The sequence below is a fragment of the Gopherus flavomarginatus genome, chromosome 1, assembly GCF_025201925.1.
Source record: "Gopherus flavomarginatus isolate rGopFla2 chromosome 1, rGopFla2.mat.asm, whole genome shotgun sequence".
NCBI lineage: Eukaryota > Metazoa > Chordata > Testudines > Testudinidae > Gopherus > Gopherus flavomarginatus.
The window spans coordinates 273,594,589-273,617,398 of record NC_066617.1 but is presented as its reverse complement, the minus strand read 5'-3'; the positions used below and the strand labels follow the sequence as shown (position 1 = coordinate 273,617,398).

The 22,810-nt window shown below is 41.1% G+C and overlaps 1 protein-coding gene across 2 annotated transcripts in view; it reads right to left on the bottom strand.

Moving 5' to 3' along the window:
- The window catches only part of UGGT2 (UDP-glucose glycoprotein glucosyltransferase 2), a 280,647-nt gene that overhangs the window by 132,352 nt on the left and 125,485 nt on the right, over positions 1 to 22,810 (bottom strand). The window contains exons 17-23 of one of the 2 annotated variants that reach the window (XM_050947053.1): positions 20,642 to 20,806; positions 17,388 to 17,511; positions 17,210 to 17,308; positions 15,458 to 15,552; positions 11,507 to 11,713; positions 10,411 to 10,449; positions 7,151 to 7,282 (exon numbers count right to left, since the gene is read on the bottom strand). In XM_050947053.1, coding sequence (XP_050803010.1) covers positions 7,151 to 7,282; positions 10,411 to 10,449; positions 11,507 to 11,713; positions 15,458 to 15,552; positions 17,210 to 17,308; positions 17,388 to 17,511; positions 20,642 to 20,806 — 861 coding nt within the window. The remainder of the gene's footprint in view (positions 1 to 7,150; positions 7,283 to 10,410; positions 10,450 to 11,506; positions 11,714 to 15,457; positions 15,553 to 17,209; positions 17,309 to 17,387; positions 17,512 to 20,641; positions 20,807 to 22,810) is intronic. The other variant, XM_050947062.1, reaches the window with a different exon arrangement.

Genomic DNA, 22,810 nt, shown 5'->3' with positions numbered 1-22,810 from the left:
AACCACGGCGCGTGCCGGGGAGCCGTCAGGCACCGGATTCTACGGCCCTTGTGCGACCGGGATCGACGGTGCCGACGTCGTTGGTGCCTCAGCAGGTGTCGGTGCCGGGCGATCCGACTTAGACGAGCTCTCTGGCTGCGGTGCAGTCGGCATGGAAGCAGCAGGAGCAGTAAGCTCTACCACGGCGCGTGCCGGGGAGCTGTTAGGCATCGGATTCAATGGCCCTGGGGGACTGGAATCGACGGTGCCGATGTCATCGGTGCCTCTGCAGGTGTCGGTGCCGGGCCATCCGACTTAGGCGAGCTCTCTGGCTGCGATGCAGGTGGCACGGAAGCAGCAGGAGCAGGGGGCTCTACCACGGCGTGTGCCGGGGAGCCGTCAGGCACCAGCAGGGATTGTAGGCTCTCTCAACCTCGGAGGAAGGGAGCGGTGCCGAGTCGACTTCGGTGCCGGCGACGGCCGGTGCCGAAAGGCCTTGGCAGTACCGGCGGAGTCCGGTGCCGAGGAGGCGCTTCTGCCAGCCGCTTGATCATCGCTCGGCGCCCAAGGTGGAGGGGTAAGTGAAAGTCCCGCTCCTTTTTGTTCTCGGCTTAAAAGCCTTGCAAATGAGGTACTTAGCTGTCAAGTGATTCCCTGAGGCACTTCAAACAGGAGTCGTGTGGATCTCCCTTCGGCATCGGCTTCTGGCAGGCCGAGCCCATTTTAAAACCCGGTGAGCCGTGCATGGGCTCCGGCACCGGGTTCATGGAAGGGGCTACTTCCTGAACCCCGCTAACAATTATCAATCTAACTATGTTAGCAGAGAAAAAACGTATATATATAAAAGAATTATAACTGTATAACTATATACGAGAACTACGAGTAGCTAGGGAAGTGGAGGTCAGCTAAGCCGCGCTCCACTGTTCCAACGACCGACACGGGCGGTAAGAAGGAACTGAGGAGCGGGTGGGCCGGCAGGGATATATATCAAGCGCCATGATGGTGCCACTCTAGGGGGCGACCTGCCGGCCCACCGAGTTGCTAGGGTAAAAGTTTTCCGACGAATGTGCACGCGCGGCGCACACACCTAACTGGAATGGATATGAGCAATCACTCGAAGAAGAACAGTCTTATACGGTCATTTGGATGACTTCCAGAATGTGTAGAGGTCCAGAGGAATTTGACCAGCTGTACCCCCTCAGAGGAGGAGGGCGAGATTTCCATCTGTGGAGTCATCTCCTATTAATTCCATATATTTTTTTCTATTTTTGGAATACATCTGTTTTTGCAGTTTGATATATATTGTTACAGAACTGCCAGTGAGAGACAGGACTTCCCAGGCTAACAAAAGGACAAACTCACCTACTCTCAGATTAGCCATGTTATCGGGGTACGAGATCACCTGATCTACTTGGAAGATCTCTCGTCAGGTGTCATGGGATATAGCAAGCTAGAATCACAGCCTTAAATAAAGAACAAGGTATGATACTCCTGGGCCACTACAATACCAAGAAGAGCTGATAGGTCTCCTTCCCCTAAGAAGGAGACCCAGGCTATTATAAGCCATGCCACCCTTATCAGCCAAGTGCCCTCAGGAAGCCCCCTGGCCAGCATAAGGTACAAACCCAGAGGCAACATCACTTGGTTTCCTGAACTGCTATCCCAATTCTGACACTCTGAAGACCAACAAGCTTAAGAATTAACCACCTTCTCTTAAGAAGCTTTTTTTCTTTTTCCTATTTTGTGGTTTGGCAGAGATGCCAGGTGCCCACATTGTTTTTTTTTCTCTAACGCTTTTTAATGTTGAATGATAATGTATGTTATGTATCCAAATTTTAAGTAAATCCTATTATAAAACAGATTGCATTACTCTGGGCTATAAAAGAATGCCCAAGTAGAACTACTCTATCCTAACAAGGGAATTTGTGGGTTGTTAACGACTCTGTAGCACAGGAGAGATAAATTAGTTGAGAAAGTAAAAGCCACCTAGTAAATATCAACCTTGCTGCTTTAGATTTCCAGGTATAGTATGTATAAATATTGATCATATGCTATGTCAACTTCATGATTTACTCTTGAGCGTGTTCATCCAATGATTGGGTCAATTGCTGGTTTCATTTCATGTTACTGGCAAATTGCTAATTTATTAACTCAATTCCAACTGTAATTTTGACTTCATAATTGTGCTGTTTAATTCTTAGTTAGTTTTAGTTAGAAATTTAATTGATTTTAAGTTTGCTCTCTTTATTAATGCATAATAAAACTCATATAAAGCACACACCTCTCTCTCCAGAGGGCAAAGGTCATTTACTAAACTATTTCAGAGCTACTAGATTCTGTCCCTAAATTAATACTTATATCCCAAACAGAGGTCTAGGCTTAGAAGAGGCGATAGAGGTCAGTTCCCTTGCTGGGTGCATGCCCCCAAGGAGCCCAGTACAACCAAGACTGTACAATATAGGATTAAGGGACTAGGGGTCACAACCATGATGAGTGTTCTTAGCTTTCTCAGGCCTATGTCTATAGCACCAGGTCCCAGACTCCCTGCCTCACCAGTAGAGGTCATACAAATGGGACCAAGGCAAGTAGGTAAGGGATGCCTCCCTGCTGTGGTGGGGCTACCCTAACAGGAATCACAGACAGAGCTAGAGACTGTCCCCTTGTTGGCCCTGAAGAGGTGATTGGTACTGTACCAGTGTTGGCACATGGTACTATAAAGGGCACTCTCATAGTCATAGACCAATGGTCTCCAAAGTGGGGTGCGCGCACCCCAGGGGGTGCACAAGACAATCCATTCGGGGGCACGGCAGGAGGAGCGCTGCCGGGGGGGGGGGAGAAAAGAGGGTGGCCAGAGAAGGGAGGTAATGAGTGAGTGGGAAAGCTGCCCCCCCAACCTCTGCAGGCAGGGCCACCCAGAACACAGGGGCTTTAGGGGCTGCAGGGCCCTGGGCTAAGGGGGCCCCAGCTCTAAAGCCGCTTTTGGAATGCGGCCCTGAGTCCTCTGGTCCATGAAGGAGCAGGGTCAGCCACACAGCCAGCAGCTGGAAAGAAGCGGCGCTTTCCCCTTCAAAGCCGGCTGGAGAGAAGCGGCCCTTTGAAGGGGAAAACGGCACTTCTCTCTGGCCACTGGCTGTGCGGCTACCCCTGCTCCTCCTGAGTCCTCTGGCCTGTGCTCACAGGGCCGCATTCCGAAAGAGGCTTTAGAGCTGCAGGCCAGAGCCCTGGGGCCTCCTTAGGCCAGAGCCCTGCAGTCCCTAAAGCCCTTGCCTGGGGGGGCAGCTCCCAGAATCACAGCCATGGGGCTGGTGCCGCGCTGTGCAGAGCCACCTGCACACCTCCTGTACCAAAAAGAAGCTGCCCCAGGTAAGTGCTCTGCACCTCCTGCCTGCCCCAGCACTAAGCCTTTTCCCGCAGCCCTACCTTGAGCACCTTCCCGCATCCTAACTCCCTCCCAGACCCCACACCCGACCTTGAGCACCCTCCCGCACACTAACCCTAATCCAGACCTTCGAATCGCTGTATCACAAAGTGTTAAACCAAGATGTTCAGAAATAATGAAGCATATTCAATCACATTGCTCACTAAAAATATTAATAATAATTTTTTGAGAGAGCAAAAAGGGGTTTTGTACTGTTAAAGATGAAAAAAAAAATTTATTATTTCATCCTTTTTTAATTTTTTTTGTGTATGTTTTATAATGTACATAATATATTAGTACAGTAGTACATGTATATATAATTTATACATAAATAAATATACATATATTGGGGGTGCGTGCTCAAAAAATTTTTACTGATAAGGGTGCACGATCCAAAAAGTTTGGAGACCACTGTCATAGACAGTAGTGGTGACACAAGCTGTGCAGTAACCATCAAATTGTTCAGCACCAAGAAAAACTTCAGTGTTGAGACGGTTGTTGCAGGTAGCAACCATATCATAATGGTCAGTACCGGAAGTGTGGGTGCTAGGGTCACTGGCATGAAGTGCACCAATGGATCATACAAGGCAAAGGATGGTGCTCTACTTCAGATGGTACCATCGCTTGGTGACTGGGTTCTGTCAGGTTGTCAGAAGGACCCAATTTGGAGCATGAACCACCTTTCGACTGAGTAGCCTGAGAAGATCTGCACCTCTCTTTATGAGGCACCAAGGTCAAAGGGAAGAACTAGGCCTGTGCTTCCTGTGGGAATCATATTTCTTCCTATTCCTTTCAGATGACTGGGTAGAGAATGACTTAGATGCTCTGCTGGTCTCAGTAGATGGAGATTTCTTTGAAGAGTGAGCATAGGAGCTCAGATCTGAGCAACAACTCAAAGGAGCACTCAATTATAAAGGCTATTCAGGTCTGGAAGGCCCTTTTTTCCCCATCGGTTGTGAGGAGGTTCTCATCAAATGCTTCATGGAAATAATCTAAGGCTGGTTTTTCTTGCCTTCTGTGTCCTCTTAGAAACGGAATAGCAAATGAAGATATGTTGGAGATATGTTTCTCTCTAAGGCAAAACACACATCTTTCAGCTTCATCACAAGTGGGACAAGTTTTGAAGCCTAAAGACTTCAATTCAGTCATCCTGGCTAAATCCTGGTACTGGGGAAGTCTCTATTTCTAAAAGGTAACTTCTTTTTTAATTTATTTTTCAAACCAACAGGCATTAAATTAATACCAAAATTCACATTAACAATTATACCATCTACACGAATATACTAATTATTTATATATATACAAAATGGATTTAAGTGTCACAGTGTGCAAGAGAAGTGCATGGCTGGGCCACTGGTTCTGCGCTACCAACAAATCTGTCACAATTGAGAACAAGAGGCTAAGGGTTGAGACTGATCCTCTGAAGAAGAGCTCTGTCTTCCTGTTTCATGTTTGAGATGTCTTTTGGTAGCTACATAGGATTGCTGAGAATGAGACTGGTATCTCCTCTGGCAAAAGAAAGGATTGAGGTTCTAGTGTATTGTGTTTGGTGGCAGAAGCCCAAAAAAGAGACTCTCTTCTTTAAGGCAGGTAGTGATAGTACCACAGACCTTGCAACTGACCTTGCTATGGTCTCATCAATTTTGTTACCAAACAATCCTTCCCCTTCAAAGGAAAGATCTTCTCTTTTACTTGCACATCAGAAGAGAATCCAGACAAATGCAATCTTGAATGTCTCCAGAGAACGGAAGAACGGCCACACTGGGTCAGACCAATGGTCCATTGTTGGTCTTCCAACAGTGGCCAGTGCCAGGTGCTTCAGAGGGAATGAACAGAACAGGCAATCATTGAGTGATCCATCCCATCATCCACTCCTAGCTGCTGGCAATCAGAGGTTAGGGACACACAATGCATGGGGTTGCATCCCTGACCATCTTGGCTCAGAGACATTGATGGACCTATTCTCCATGAACTTATTTAATTCACTTCTGACCCCCATTATAGTTTTGGCCTTCACAGCATTCCATGGCAATTAGTTCCAGAGGTTGCCTGTGTGGTGTATGAAGAAATACATCCTTTTCTTTGTTTTAAACCTGCTGACTATTAATTTCACTAATTTCATTGAGTGACCCTGGTTATTGCGTTATGTGAAGGAGTAAATAATCTTCCTTATTCACTTTCTCAGCACCAGTCATGATTTTATAGACCTCTATCATTTCGCCTCTTAGTCATCTCTTTTCCAAGATGAAAAGTCCCAGTCTTTAATCCCTCCTCTTACAGAAGCTCTAGACCCTTAATCATTTTTGTTGCCCTGCTCCGTACCTTTCCAATTCTAATATATATTTTATGAGCTGGGCTGACCAGAACTGCATCCAATATTCTAGGTGTAAGCACACTGTGGATTTATGTAGTTCATTATGATATTTTCTATCTTACTATCCATGCCTTTCCTATCGGGGGTAGCCATGTTAGTCTGTATCCACAAAAACAACAAGGAGTCCAGTGGCACCTTAAAGATTAACAGATTTATTTGGGCATAAGCTTTCGTGGGTAAAAAACCACATCTTCAGATGCATCCCTATCCCTTTCCTAACAGTTCCTAACATTCTGTTAGCTTTTTTGACTGCCACTGCACATTGAACAGATGTTTTCAGAGAACTATGCATAATGATTCCAAGATCTCTTTCTTGAGTGGTAACAGCTAATTTAGACCAAATTATTTTGTACGCATAGTTGGGATTATGTTTTCCAATGTGCATTACTTCGCATTTATCAACAGTGAATTTCATCTGCCATTGGTTGCCCAGTCACCCAGTCTTGTGAGACCCTTTGTAACTCTTCAGTCTGCTTTGGACATAACTATCTTGAGTAATTTTGTATCATCTGCAAATTTTGCCATCTCACTGTTTACCCATTTTTCCAGATAATTTATGAATATGTAGAACACCACTGCTCCCAGTACAGACCCCTGGGGGACCACTACTTACCTCTTTTCATTCTAAAAACTGATAACTTATTCCTACCCTTTGTTTTCTGTCTTTTAAGCAGTTACTGATCCACGAGAGGACCTTCCATCTCTCTCTCTGGATAGAGGGAAGCCACAGACCTAGCTGTCGCTTCAGAGGCAACTACCATCTAGCACTACTAATAAAATCTTTTTACAATAACAATTTGAAAGAAATGAAGCATAAAATCAAAAGTCCCACAGGCACAGCAAAGACTCCAATTTACACACATACTCATACTAAGAAAAATAAAAAAGAATGGCAGTGGTTAGGCCTGCATGGCCCTTCGATAACCTCCAGAATATATAAAAACCTCAGACAGAACTATTGAGCAAGTTATACAAATATACATTTTTATAAAAGAATTTTGGAAGGGATATAAACCCTCACACTGCAGCATAAGACAACCTCTAATTATTGGAGTTAGGAGGAAACCTTCCTTGGAGGCAGGTGATCCCATAACTACTATTGCAGAGTTCTCACATCTTCTTTTCACACATCTGGACACTGTCAGAAACAGGATACTGAACCAGATGGACCCCGATCAATTCCAGCATGGCATTTCCTATGTTCCTGCATAGTGAATGACTGCAAATGAAATCCGTAATAAAGAACTATAGAAAAAATAACCACACTGGGGAGAGTAATAAAGTAATATAATGCATTGACCTTACAATTACATAAAAGTTCAAGGAGAGGAAAGAAAGCATACATGGAGAATAAGAAAATGAACTGTTTCTTTACTTACCCTCCCATTGCTGATGATAGCCATTTGCCCAGGAAGCAGTTTAAGAACTTCTTGACAGAACATTTGGTGAGTTTGAATTATATCCACTCCTAAAGTGTTGTATTTCTTCTCAAAAGTACTGTCATCCATTCCCTAAAGCAGAAGTAAGGTGTAAGGTGGTGGCCAAATTCAGCAAAAACAAAATACAGTGATAGTCAGCCAGGTTTTCTTCAAACTGTTTATAATGAAAATCTAAACAAGATAAAAGCAAGAGCGAACTCCTTCAGCCTTAGCTTCAGACCAGTCATATAACCGTGGGAGTGAAGCCCTACATATCTACATTCCTCTGTGTCTGTCCCAAGCAGCTAATTTATACTTCTTTCTCTTGGAGCAACAGCACAACAGAAGAGCCAGGCTGAGCCTGAGTTTAAGCACTTTTTGACCAGTAAGTGCTCAGAACACTGTCACATAAAGAATCATGAATCTTACTACAATAAAGTCCACTATTCTGTTAATTTACCCTATCTTGCGCTCTTAATCAGAAAAAAATGGATTATGAAGGAGAAAAAATAAAATTTCTCATTAATAAAAATGACAGTTACTCACTTGTAATTGGAATTCTTCAAACTGGACTCTATGTATTCACACTTGTAAGATGAGCTGATCAGGTGTAGTTTAGATGGTGAAATTTTAATTAGCAGTGCCTGATGGAGAACTCATGCATCACTCCCACCCTTCATAGATTCATAGACTCGAGGACTGGAAGGGACCTCGAGAGGTCATCGAGTCCAGTCCCCTGCCCTCATGGCAGGACCAAATACTGTCTAGACCATCCCTGATAGACATTTATCTAACCTACTCTTAAATACCTCCAGAGATGGAGATTCCACAACCTCCCTAGGCAATTTATTCCAGTGTTTAACTACTCTGACAGTTAGGAACTTTTTCCTAATGTCCAACCTAAATCTCCCTTGCTGCAAGTTAAAGCCCATTGCTTCTTGTTCTATCCTTAGAGGCTAAGGTGAACAAGTTTTCTCCCTCCTCCTGATGACACCCTTTTAGATACCTGAAAACTGCTATCATGTCCCCTCTCAGTCTTCTCTTTTCCAAACTAAACAAACCCAATTCTTTCAGCTTTCCTTCATAGGTCATGCTCTCAAGACCTTTAATCATTCTTGTTGCTCTTCTCTGGACCCTCTCCAATTTCTCCACATCTTTCTTGAAATGCGGTGCCCAGAACGGGACACAATACTCCAGTTGAGGTCTAACCAGAGCCGAATAGAGCGGAAGAATGACTTCTCGTGTATTGTTTACAACACACCTGTTAATGCATCCCAGAATCATGCTTTTTTTGCAACAGTATCACACTGTTGACTCATATTTAGCTTGTGGTCCACTATGACTCCTAGATCTCTTTCTGCCATACTCCTTCCTAGACAGTATCTTCCCATTCTGTATGTGTGAAACTGATTGCTCCTTCCTAAGTGGAGCACTTTGCATTTGTCTTTATTGAACATCATCCGGTTTACCTCAGACCATTTCTCCAATTTGTCCAGATATTTTGAATTTTGACCCTGTCCTCCAAAGCAGTTGCAATCCCTCCCAGTTTGGTATCGTCTGCAAACTTAATAAGCGTACTTTCTATGCCAACATCTAAGTCGTTGATGAAGATATTGAACAGAGCCAATCCCAAAACAGACCCCTGCGGAACCCCACTTGTTATACCTTTCCAGCAGGACTGGGAGCCATTAACAACTACTCTCTGAGTACGGTTATCCAGCCAGTTATGCACCCACCTTATAGTAGCCCCATCTAAATTGTATTTGCCTAGTTTATCGATAAGGATAAACCATCTCCTCTGATGGTGAGACCTAAAAGGAGGCATGGCACTCCCACCACCTCAGTTCCTTCCACATCTCCCTCAGGTCCTGTCCGGAAATCAGGACTCAGAGGAAGAGGGGCAAGGCGGGGCAGTATACATATGCAGAGTCTGGTTACAGTTGAGTAATATTAATTTCTTCTTTGAGTACCTTCTGCATATTCCCACTTCTGGGATAGTTTAACTATCAGTAATCACATTACATGGATTCCCAATTAAAAAGTGACTGAAGAACTGGCCTGCCAAATCTAGCACCTGATCATTAATACTTGTAGTTCACTGACTCTTGTTGCTTAAGTAAAGCCATTATGAAAACTGTCTTAATAAACAACTAAAAAAAGAACATTCATTCATTGGCTCTTGAGTAAACAGTGATTTATCAATACCCAAATAAAATGCAGATCAGTGTAACCACATACAAGATAACAAAAGATAAACAAATTTAAGATATAGTCAGTAACCTAATATAGACTGAACTGGTGCCACATGGGGAACAATATTATTATTCTCTAGTTATAATAAAACCCTTTTTCATTTGCTAATAAAACAAGCATATGTAGACCCTTTCCTATTATTAGGTAAAAACCTTTGCACATCTACAGAACAAGTCCACTCTGCATCCATTACAATTCTATCACCCACATCATGAGGTGGAGTGAACTCAAGCCCAGATGATAAACTTGTCCTTTCTGAGGGATGTAAGTCTGGAGAACGGCAAAGGGGATACAAGACTCCTCTGAGGAGTTGAAGTAGGTTAGGAAATAATGGTTACTTAAGTAACTGTGGTTCTTCAAAATATAGTTTTTGTGAATTGCATTCTAGGTGGGCATAAGCATCACAGGGTGTTTTTTTAATAGCAGTTTCCACTGGGACCCATGCATGTGCCCTGTGTTTTCTCATGCTCCTGTACAAAGGCATCAAGTACAGGACAATAAAGACCTTTCTTCAGTTCCCTCAAAATTTAAAGCCCATATGGCTGAGCACCACAAAAGAAGGGATAGAGGTTGGGTCATGGTATCCACACTGACAATAACATCTCAAAGGACCACAGTTCTAATCTAAAAAAGGTACTGAAAACCAGACCCCAGCCCAATCATGGAGCTGTTCCTGGACATGGTAGAAAGGAACTGTGGTGGCCAGAGTTCCACTGTCTAAGATGCACGCAATCAACGCACTCCATAAATGGAAATATAGAAAGGCCACTTGAAGAACTTCTAAATATATTCTTGAGCAGCTTTCCTAATTAATAATATTGAAGTACATAGCTGTTTCTGAAACCAGCATTGTAGTCTGGTGTTGTTACTTGGTGGCTGACATCTAAGTGACCTCTCACTCGGAATTGCTGACTGTGTTTCAAGTTAGCAATAATATAAGAAAACATATTTTAAACATACTAACTTACTTTCCCTGCTTTAAGGTCAACAGACATGGAAAATGATTGCTGGAAGTTAAGTAATTGAAGCTCTTGTTAATTTCAGTTGCTCCAGTCCATGAAGATTATCACCATCATTGCTAAGGATACGATTTAGTCACGGAAGTCACAGATTCCATGATTTTACCAGACCTCCATGACTTCTTTGGCTTCAGTTGTGTCAGTGCCTGCAGCCAAGGCTGGGGCTGTGCAACCCCTTACCCTGTCCCAATTGCAGCTGGAGCTGTGCACCCCTGCTCCACAGCTATGGCTGGATCTGGGCTGTGTGCCCCAACCTGAGGCTGCGTGTGGAGGCAGGACTGTGAGCTCGAGTCCCGTGACTTTGGCCAGGCAGGAGCCAGGGCTATACCCCCCCACCCCATAACAGTGAGGCTTGGGCTGTCAGTCTCCTCACCCCTTGTGGTGGGGCTTCTGCTGTCAGTCGCCTCCACCATGGGGGTCCAGCTGTCATTTTTCCCCTCTTTCCTCTCTCTCTGACTCCTGTTATTTTTAGTAAAAGTCACAGACAGGTCACAAGGTCCTGTGAATTTTTGTTTATTGTCCACGACGTGTCCATGACTTTTACTAAAAATAACAATGAAAAAATCTTAACCTTAATCATTGCTCAATAAATTCAATACTGAAAGTTTACAATAGGAGCACGGTAACTTTTGGATTAAGCTGATAATTCTTTCCAGATAGGAGTTACAAATCTAGTGTTTAAAAAGTACAAATCAAGAAATGGCTTTAAGAAAATCAGTGATGACTAGAGCTATTTGGCTCTCAATGACCTGATAGCCACACTGTTCAGTAAATTGTTTTATTATTTTTCATAATAGAAAAATCTTTCCAAATAAAAACAAGATACCCCAGTAACTGTACTTAACAACAATTATTTTATGGTTAAAATCACTTCCTTTGACCTCATGCTTCATGACACCAGGCAACAGGAAGTTATTCTCTGATAGAAATGTGCCACCTGTCATATAACTGACGTAAAGTAGCTATAAAAAGAAAAAAAGAAATGGGCAATAGTTTATATAAAGACATCAAGTGACTATTATTTAATAAAATGTTGTTTACTGACCAGAACAAGCAATTTCTTAATTTTAGTTCCTGTAGCAAGGGCTTTTGCTGTTTCCTCCTTAGCTATCTTACTTAGGAAACTTTTTAAGCTGCTATTTTTCTGTGTTAAAAAGGCAGTCAAAATTGCCCTTGCAACAGCTGTGTTATCTTCCGTTATTTTTGACATTGGATTGTTCACAATCCCAAGCCGCATATGACTGCTTGTTTTCTGCAAACAAAGAAAAATATATAATTATAATCTTCCAATTTAATCTACTCACACCTGATGTTTACATATTTATCATCTTAGTCATCTGTGCAGTGAAATATCCTTAGAACAATTGTTCTCAACCTTTCCATACTACAGAACCACTTTCAGGAGTCTGATTTTTCTTGCGAACCCCAAGTTTCTCCTCACTTAAAAACTACTTGCTTACAAAATCATACAAAAATACAGAAGTGTGACAGCACTTGCTTATTTCTCATTTTTACCATATAATTATTAAATAAATTGATTGGAATATAAATATTGTACTTACGTTTCAGTGTGATACTTACCGTATAATAGTATATACATCAGTATAAACAATTCATTGTCTATATGAAATTTTAGTTTGTACTAACTTTGCTAGTTCTTTTTATGTAGCCTGTTGAAAAACTATGCAAATATCTAGATGAATTGACCTATCCCCTGGAAGACCTTTGCATTTCCCTGGGGCAGGGATTCCCAAATTCGGTTCACGGCTTGTTCAGGGTAAGCCACAGGCGGGCTGCGTGACGCTTTGTTTACCTGAGTGTCTGCAGGTACAGCCACTTGCAGCTCCTAGTGGCCACGGTTCACTGTTCACGGCCAATGGGGGCTTACCCTGAATAAGCCGCGAACCAAGTTTGGGAACCCCTGACCTAGGGGTATACCTACCCCAGGTGGAGAACGACTGCCTCAGAGTGTTTAATTTTTGGCTATTAGTTTTAATGAAAAATATATGTGTGACTGCTAACCGTAGACTTTTAGTTAGCAATAGAAAAGGCAGCTAGTAGGCAGATATTTACCCTGTAACAAATATTTTAAATACAAGGTATTCTTTGTGGAATGACTACTTTTGGCTACTTTTGGGTACTCTGACAGTTCAGTAGGAGTACATTTTTAATTAGTGTTAATTATGTGCCATATTTCACTTGCATAACTTTCATAAATGGCTCAATGGTTTTTCTCAAATTTCTCTAAAAGAGTCAACTTCAGCAGAGAATAAATTGGAGAAATTCACTTAATTATCCCCCGAATCTTGATCATAAATCAGAAAGAAAATCTTGAATACTCAATTAAAGGCAGTGATGACACACAAGCCTATGGAGGAAAACACTGATAAGAAATTATTCCTTAGAGAGGAGTGAGTAAGTACAGGCTGATCAGGTGAATTTCTAGTTCTCTAAAATCAAGGAGAAGCAAATGAAATGTATTGCAGTAAAGGATAAAATTACTGGCATTCAAACTGTGACCTCTGAGTCTCTAAATTGCAGCTCTTGACTATGTACCCTGAACTGTACCCTGATTTCAAAAAGGAAATGCCCAAGTGGCCATACTCCAGCTAGAATAGGAGGAGAGCAACACATTCTGGTCACTCTCTCTCCTTACCTCTGATGCCCCTTATGCCAGAGACTGTGAGGAGTGTGATGTAGGAGCTGCTTATGCCAGCTCCACACCCTCTAAGGACTTCACTTGGTGGTGGTTTCCATTACCCTTGTGCTTCCTGAATGGATTCAAAGGATTGAAACAGGGCAGAGAATGTACTGATGCAGTTCCTTGACCCTTCGAAACAAAACGTTTGGCCATCAGGCTGAAAATTTTGGACACCACTAGACTGAATGGTTCACACAGAAAAGGGGATTTATCCAGATCAACCTCTCTCCTAGTCAACTAAAGCATCTCCCACGTGGAATGTTTTGTTAGTTTGTTTGGTATATTTAATAATATTTCATATATTTGAGTTGTGGGATGCAGGCTATACAGAACATGGAGCATCACTTGTTTTAAATTGCTTTCATTTTTTTTCCACCTGTTCTAGAATTTCTGCCTCTGAGATATTTTTTTCTGGTGGCAGGAACGGATAGCCAGTTCTGACACGTGTCCCTCATTATCCACAGTAAATAACAATATAAGAAAAGCTCCATTTTCCCTCCTGGAGCTTACATGTGCACTAAATACTGGACTCATCAATGATTAGTAAATTTACTTTTATTAATTTTATTTTTTTTTAAATCTCTTTTGTCAACCTCTTTCACTGGATCCTTATTTCCCTACTAAACATTCGTTTTATCTCACGCACACCTAACACAAGTCAAATTTTAATATTAAGAAAACGTAATTGTTTGTGAAAGGTGCTAGAATAAGAACCCTGAAGATTAAAGTCTACAAAACAGACACAGCCTGGACACAGATAGTTAGCTTCTTAATGCCGCCACATCAATCTGTTTCAACCCTGACTGACAGTAACTACCTTTAGCAGAACTCAAGTAACTCATTCTCCATGCTCATTCAATCCTTGCCTTCTTCTCTGTGATTACCAATAATGGAATCAATTAGTGAAAATTGCTGTTAGTCTTTAATCCACGAAGAAGTTACCAACTAATTTCACATAGGCTAGTCACCCTCTGGATGGCACTGACTACTGCTGATTACAAACATTGACCATATTTGAAACTAGCAACCTACATTTGAAACAGTCTGTATCCCAGTTCTTCAATCCATCTAATTACTTCTCTAGGTAGCTACTCAACCAGGGATATGGGGAAATGATAAGTAATAGTAGTAGTCCTGACAGCTATGCTGTATGCTACAATTTCTCCACTGATAATTAGGTGTGGCTATTTCTACACTATGAGCTAGGGGTGTGATTCCCAGCTCACATACACATACTCTCACTATCGGAGTATAAATAGTGGTGTAGCCACAGTAGCATGGTGAGCAGCAGCAGCAGCACAGATTAGCTGTGCCGAGCACAAATCTGCCCAAATTCCATGGGTACGTATATGGCAGGGATCAGCAACCTTTGAGAAGTGGAGTGCCGAGTCTTCATTTATTCACTCTAATTTATGGTTTCATGTGCCAGTAATACATTTTAATCTTTTTAGAAGGTCTCTTTCTGTAAGTCTATAATATATAACCAAACTATTGTTACATGTAAAGTAAAAAAGGTTTCAAAATGTTTCAGAAGCTTCATTTAAAATTAAATTAAATGCAGAGCCCCCGGACCTGTGGCCAGGACCCAGGCTGTGGGAGTGCCACTGAAAATCAGCTCGTGTGCTGCCTTCGGCGTGTGTGCCATAGGTTGCCGACCCCTGGTATATGGCATGGTTTAGCCATGCTGCCGCTTTCACAGCTACACTATTATTCATACTTACGCTAGCTCTTATCGATCTAGCATGAGTATATGTATGCTCATCCCTCTGGCTCATAGTGCAGACATAACCTTTGACTGCAAATTTTAGAGATAAAGTATTAAAATTTGTGTTACAGTTTACTACACAAGTAAAACATTTTGTCCCCTCTTCTAAACAATCCAAAAAGAGTTTTGGAAAACAGACAGAGATCATCATTTAAGAAACTTCCAAGGGAGATGGATTGAGTAATTCTGTCTTCTATATGACCCAGAAAATCCCTTTTGCTATTAATGTTCATATGGCATTTACTTGCAGTCTTTTAAATCCTGTTGAAAATACCACAGAACTAACAGAAATAAGCAATCTCCAATGCAGAAGACCCTTCACGTTTCCATGAAACTAATTATTAGTCTATTAAAACGTTGTATTATTTTACTAAATCTGCCAATAAGTATTATATATCTTTGTTTCTTAAATTAAGATTACTTTCATATCTGCTATAATTTAATAAACAGAGTTGTGGACAGTATTCATATCTCCATAATCGCAGATATTTAAAATCATTATTTTCCGATAGGAATTGTTAGAAACTCACCAGGTGTTTCAAAGCTTTAGAAAGCAGATGTCTCCCAGCTGGCTTGTCAAAATCAGCAATAATCCAGATGGTAACTGCATATATTACATCTTCATCTGAAAATAACAAATAACCTAGTAAAAGAATTTTATTCTAAAAAGTTTAAGTAGATAACAATATTTCCAAATAACAAAATCAAGGAAAGGCTCTCATCAATATAACATAATCAGATGATAAACATCAATATTTATTTAATAACGTTATTCTGTCCTGTGATGTGCTGCTACACATTACTTCTTATCTAGATCAGGGTTTCTCAAACAGGGGTCGCCGCTTGTGTAGGGAAAGCCCCTGGCAGGCTGGGCCAGTGTGTTTACCTGCCCTGTCCGCAGGTCCAGCCGATCGCAGCTCCCACTGGCCCCTGCACCACTTCCAGCAGCTCCCATTGGCCCGGAGTAGCGATCCGCAGCCAGTGGGAGCCACAATCAGCCAGACCTGCGGACAGGGCAAGTAAACACACCAGCCTGGCCCGCCAGGGGCTTTCCCTACACAAGCAGTGACCCGTTTGAAAAACCCTGATCTAGATCATCACAGGTCGTGGTCTCTGCTCCTGCATGTTAGTGAGGTGGGAACTTACTTAAAATTCTAAACAGTATATTGCCAACCTCTAGTGTTTCAATCATCCGTTTCTTTCAAACTGAAGGTAAAAATATTCCAATATGCAAGAAAAAATATTCCTTTATGGTCAAAGTAATATTTAAATTGCAGTGCCAAAAGAAATCCAAAGACAACAAAAAAACAAAAAACATCCAACAGCTACAGAAGCCAACCCTTTTACTCAGAGAGCAAGCACGCAGATGAGTGCTAATCCATCAAAACATATTCTTTAGGAAACTTCAAGTAAGTAATTTCCCCTTCCTCAAAGACAGAGTTATAATAAATGTAGAGACTAAGCAGGGTAAACAGAAAAAAATGTAACAAAGAGTGATCTTTAAAACAGGCAAAAGGAATTGAAAAAGTCAACATAGCATGAACAGCAGCAATATACAAGTTAAGGGCTGGAGTACCTCCAGTAAATTTTAATATTAATAGATATGATAGAGAAGCTACTGCTTCTCCACAGAAAATGTTCCAGATAAGTTTCTGTTTTAAACTGAAATTTGCATCCTCCCTAAAATCCTCAAGTCAAGTCATATCAGCCTGATAATTGGAGTTTGCGGAGAAAATCTGAAATCATTTGAATAAGGAGTTCCCAAAACAAAGCAATATTAAGCTGTTTTTGTAGGTGCAAAAGCTTTCTAATACTTTTTGCCTACATCTATAGGAAAAAACGAGGCATTAGACATGTGAATAACATGGGGTCAGATTCTTCTTTGGGAGTAAAATTAAAGACAGATTTGCAAAATTAAGTAACAAAGCACTCTGTTACTTTTTTGGTTTCAAGCAATCAGATTGCTTCTCACGATTACTTTTTGCTTTAAAATAATCTAATACAATAAGGCTATTGTTTTAACAACTTTGATAGCAACTTCAATCCCATCATCAAACAAGCTTACTATCCCAAGAGATTTTGGATGTTGCATAAAATACAAAAATCAGGGCTCACACAGATCCTTCCTAGACCAGTCTTTGTATATATATATTCACCTCAGCCACCACTAACATTTCTTTATTATTCTGATTTTCCACATAATTACTCACTTGTATGCATTACTGTCATAACTGTAGGCAAACAGCATTATATAGTTAAAAGGTTGTACAAAATAAATTTACCCTTTTTTGTTAAATACTTCATGTTCTGTGAAATTACAGCACTCTTATCTTGTGAGTCCAAAAAGGAAAAAGTAGAGAAATCTTCTACGCCAACAGGAACTGCAAAGTTAAATATAAATGTGTTACAATCAGGAGTTGGAAAAAACATGATAACTAAACAGGCAAGAAAAGCATTTACCTGACATGGATATGAAATTTATGTATCTTCTCTTAGTGCCAAGAATAATGGGATTTATACGGGAAACTACATTATGCTGATCCATGAGGAAATCTACTGCATCCATATGATCGTTTAGCAAACCCTGTAATAGCAAAAATAAATCCCACTTTTCCATTAATGTAATAATTTTAAGATAAATACAAGATGAGCATTTATCTATAAAATAAAATTCAGGATTGTCTCTCTGTGTGTCACTCTGAAGCCTAGAATATCTGCAGTGTTAGTGCGAAGAGATAGAAACATGGCTGAGAGTTCTTTTTGTCCAGAAGATCACCAGATTCAATCATGAGTGGGATCTGAGGGCTGCTATTGTCCAATTTTTAAGTTCTCAAGCCACTGTGACTTTATGAATTACATCCACATGACAGCATGGCATGCATCTATTAGATCAATTTACCAAGGGTCATGGTGAATACTCTATCGCTGACAAATTTTAAATTAAGAGTGGATGTTTTCTAAAACAATATGCTCTAGAGAAATTCTATATCCTATATTATATAGAAGGTCAGAGCAGATGAACATAATGGTCCCTCCTGGCCTTGGAATCTATGAACCCACACCATGCCGGCAAGAGGAGAACCCTGACAGCTGCAAACACCTCCGGCATGGTTGATACTGAGGTAGTATCGGTACAGCGCAGCTGATATGGAAGCCTCTTCTGGCTCTGGACTAAATGGTACCTACGTAGATGTCAGAGTCAACCGTGCTGGCTTCTGCAGTATTGAGGCAGAGGAGTGCCACTGGATTTGTGGGCTTCCTTGTCATGACCCCAAAACTTAGGATGTTCTAAGTCCTCATGAACTGAGAGAGAAGATTTGCTTGACTTAGGTAGGATTGTATCTGACTTCTTGAAACGAATTTAGAGGAGAATTTGCTCTTGCATATATGAAGGCTCCCTGCCTTCCCGACAAGACCCCAACAGGGGATCTCTGGGAGCAGATTCCTTTTTCCTAAGTCAGACCTTGTGGCAGGAGTTGCACTCTTTACTGAGTAAGGCTGATGTACTATGGGAGTCCCTCCTGGCCTGTGGGTCCAGAGGGCCCTGTGGCTTTGTCCATGAGGTGCTTCTTAAGATGAAGTTCCTTCCTGTCACAGGTGCAACTGGGAAAAGAGTGGCAGATACTGCTCCCTGCTGCAATGTAAGTTCCCTAAGGCACTACAGACAGTGTTGACAGTCATCGCTGACCAAGAAAGAGTGTAGGTCAGGAGGTACAGATTTTGAAGCCCGGAGTCCTGAGCACAGTCTAGTGCGTATAACAGGGATACAGTCGAGAGAGGGGGAATGGGACAGGGAATGTAACTATAAAAATTAGCTAAAACTATAGTGTAAAAATCTAAACTACTTACAAAATATGCTATCTACCTACCTATAGATCGAACAAGAAATGAAGACAAAGGTCAGGACACTGGAGGTTTAGAACCAGGTCATGCGCTGGTAAGAAGGAACTGGAAAGGCAGTTAGGTTGCTCCACCACAGTTGGAGGCATGAGGGTAGCGAGAGCACATGCACAGACCAATGAATACTGCTTTTAAGAATTCTCCAACTCCAGGTGCAGAGTACATGTGTACCCACAGTGGAATACACATAGGGACCAGCATTTGAAGCAGCAGCAGCAGCAGCACCTGAAGCCTTGTACGCCTGTCCTTGTGAGCTTGGGAGTGAAATATCAGCAAATGGAACTAAGGTGACCAGATGTCCTGATTTTATAGGGACAGTCCCGATTTTCGAGTCTTTTTCTTATAGAGGCTCCTGTTACCCCCTGATTTTTCACACTTGCTGTCTGGTCACCCTAAATGGAACAGGAAGAGAGAGAGAGAGGAAGAGAGAGAGAGAGAGAGAGAGAGAGAGAGAGAGAGAGAGAGAGAGAGAGAGAGAGAGAGTCCTTTGCCCAGATATTTAAAACACTTTACATGTTAGTCCAATGTAGGGAAAACAACAGGGCATGAAACACATCTCTTTGAGAACACCTTTTTCTTTTGCAGTTCTCCCATAACACATGGAACCAACTTCATAAATGTATACACGATCCATACCAAAAACTATTCTCTGCTACAAGTTATACTAAGAACAAACAACTATAGTTATAAAGTTAACAAGGCAATAAAAATGGAGAAAACCCTGGTCGAAAGGACTGAAGTGGTTCACTTTCAGAAAGAATTGAGGTGGTAGGCACAGCAGAGCCTCTGCTCTCAGGGACATTCAAAGGCATCTAGGGACCGACTAGTAGTGGGCACGTGTGAGATCCGGAAAGCACTGCTTGGAGAAGGTTTTACCAGTAAGCACCACCAGGCAGCACAGTACTCATAAGTGGGAATATGCAAAGCCACTCGAAGAAGAATCCCAAACACACAGAGCGCCTCATGGCAGCACACATCCCTTATTTGACACCCACAGAACTTTCCCAGCACAATACAACTCCAATACCACAACACTACCAGCACACAAAAACGCCCCCCAACACATATAGCCCCTCAGGGAAGCATATAGCTCTCATTTGCCACTTGCACAAATCAACACAATTCTCCCAGTCTAATCCCCTAGACACAAATCAACACAACTGCCCACACAACAATATATCCAGCACACACAGTAACTCCACTTGGAAGCCTAGAATATCTGTGGAGTCAGCATGAAGTGATGGAAACAGCTATAAGCATGACTGAGAACTCTTTATGTTTAGAATATCACCAGGTTGAATAATCACTGGGACAGTCACATGTGTTACCATCCAATTTTTAAACTGTCAGCCATTTTTGACTTTTATACATACATGGTTTACAAATTACACTCGTATGACAGCACAGGATGAATGGATGAATTTGTATGAATTTATGTTTCTGTTTAGTTTAGAGCTTTTATATATTGAATGCTAAGATAAAGACTGCTTAAACAGAAAAGAAGTATATAAATAATACACACAAGAGATTTTAACATCTGAGGTCCCCATTTTCTTATGAATAGCTACAATTTCTCTTCACTTCTTGGCTGAAAACATCTCAAAGATTAACATGTACTTACTCAAACCTTAGAGTTTCAATAATCAACATGCATTAAGTTTCAAATTCATGAATGCAAATTAATGATGTCATTTCAGCTTTCATAACAATAATTTCAAACTACCTCATTATAAAAAATATAGGTAGTAATCATGACTGTAACAATCTATTGATAAGTATTTCACCTTACATTTTTTCATAAATGCTAAGCATACCATGAAAACTGCCCTCTGGAAGAACCCCATGGCATCAGTGATCCTCTGAAGAATAACTGTTTCTAACTCTGCAGCAGCCATCTCTTCACCATTAAAGGGCACACCATTGAACAGAGCTTGAGGCAATGGACCAAGGCCTGTCTTTTTATAGAAGGTTGCTCCTGCCTATTCAAATCAGAAATATCACAGAGTTAAACAGAATGTGGCTGACTGTAGTAAGAAAGAAAACTAATATTAAGAGACAATGAACACTAATGTCCAAGCACTCTGTGTTGTGGCCTACTTTTACATGAGTCATAATGAGTAAACTGAATTCACAATTCTGTTAGGATTTTTCAGAAAGCAGCTTGGAAAAATTAATCATTTAAATAGTACATGAAGCACACATTTATCAAAAAGGAGAGACAAAAACTCCTGTAAATTCATATCAAGGTTTTTTTAAACCTTTGTTTTTATTTCACTCTGTGGCAGTCTTGCTAAGAGCTATTATTTATCAGGCATTATTTAAAGAATATTAATCAAATAAAGCACAGATAATTTTACAGATCAGACATGGATGAAAATAATGCTTATATGGACTTCTGCAGAAAATTACCTACATTATTATAATAGAAGAAAATATTCCCTTCCAGTACTATGCATAAAATTCAGCGCTCTATTTACTATTTCTTTTAACTCTGCCACTCTGAACTTCACCAACAGGGAAGTATGGTGACTTTCCTCTACACACAGTGATTGACCTTTATTTAATGGTATATTGATATATCTTCAACACAGACCTTTGATTACAAATTACAGAATACTTTTTTTAAAGAAACATCTATTGATAATAGAAGAAGCAACTACTGATAACAGAAAGTATAAGTTTCAAGATAGACATATTTGCTCCAATTGTCAGAGCAAGTCTTTGCTTTGGAAAAATGTTTCACATCTGAAAATTACAGGAATCCAAATTAACAGAAAAAACAACACAGTTTCACTTTATGCCAACAATGTGACCCTCTATAAAAGAATTCTACTCCAATTTACCAATAATCCTACAACAAGAAGGCCAATTCAGTAAGATTTCAGTATAGGAAAATCAATGTATGAAAAAATAAAATGGGCTTAAATTTGATAGGATACATCCTACACCTCATATCTCAGTAAGGCTATGTCTTCACTACTCGCCGTATCGGCGGGTAGCAATCGATTTCTCAGGGATCGATATATAGCATCTCATCTAGACACGATATATCGATCCCCGAACGAGCTCCTGTCGACTCCGGAACTCCATCAACGCAAACCGTGGTAGCGGAATCGACAGGGGGAGCCACGGACGTCGATCCTGCGCCGTGAGGATGGTAGGTAACTCAATCTAAGATACTTCGACTTCAGCTACGCTATTCACGTAGCTGAAGTTGCGTATCTTAGATCGATTTCCCCCCCTAGTGTAGACCAGACCTTAGAATGCCCACCTCCAGTGTATGCGATCTGGTGCTTAAATTAACTACAGAATGGTTGCAACATTATACTTCAAATGATAAATCCTGGCTACATCGAACTAAAATTGTGAGAATAAATTATAAAAATGTTATTTTTTTTATTTGGAAGATTTGCCCTTAGTCTCTCACTGAACATTCATATCAGCAAGAGGGTATGCATCTCTAATATCTTCTAGTTAATCTTGAAACTCAAGACTTACATTCTAGTATGGGGACTGCACAGATAATTCCCTATAGACGGCCTCTTGTTTTCATTTACCAGTCAACTGTATGTGCATTTCATCTTACCACATCTGTAATCCTTATAATTTATGATGTCATGACTGGAAGCAAAATGTTCACAGTACATAGTCACTTTCTAAAGAACATAAACCTCATTTCCCCTCAGAATCAGGTGAGGGTTTGAAAAAGTTCCCTGGCAATCTCCCTGATTGTTCAGCATTACATGCACGTACAAATGAATGATGTATGTTTGTGCCTTTGCTACCTCTCCAGTCTCTGACACTAGGAATCTTGTGATTCTGAGTCAGAATGGCCATATCCACCAGGCAGATTCTTTCCCAGGAAGATATGATTTGCCCAGAAGATAGAATTTCTTCTTTAGCCAGGCTGCTTGGGTATCCTACCACCTACCGCAAACGATACACATCTAATAAGCTTATCACTAGGTACCGTCCATAGTAGC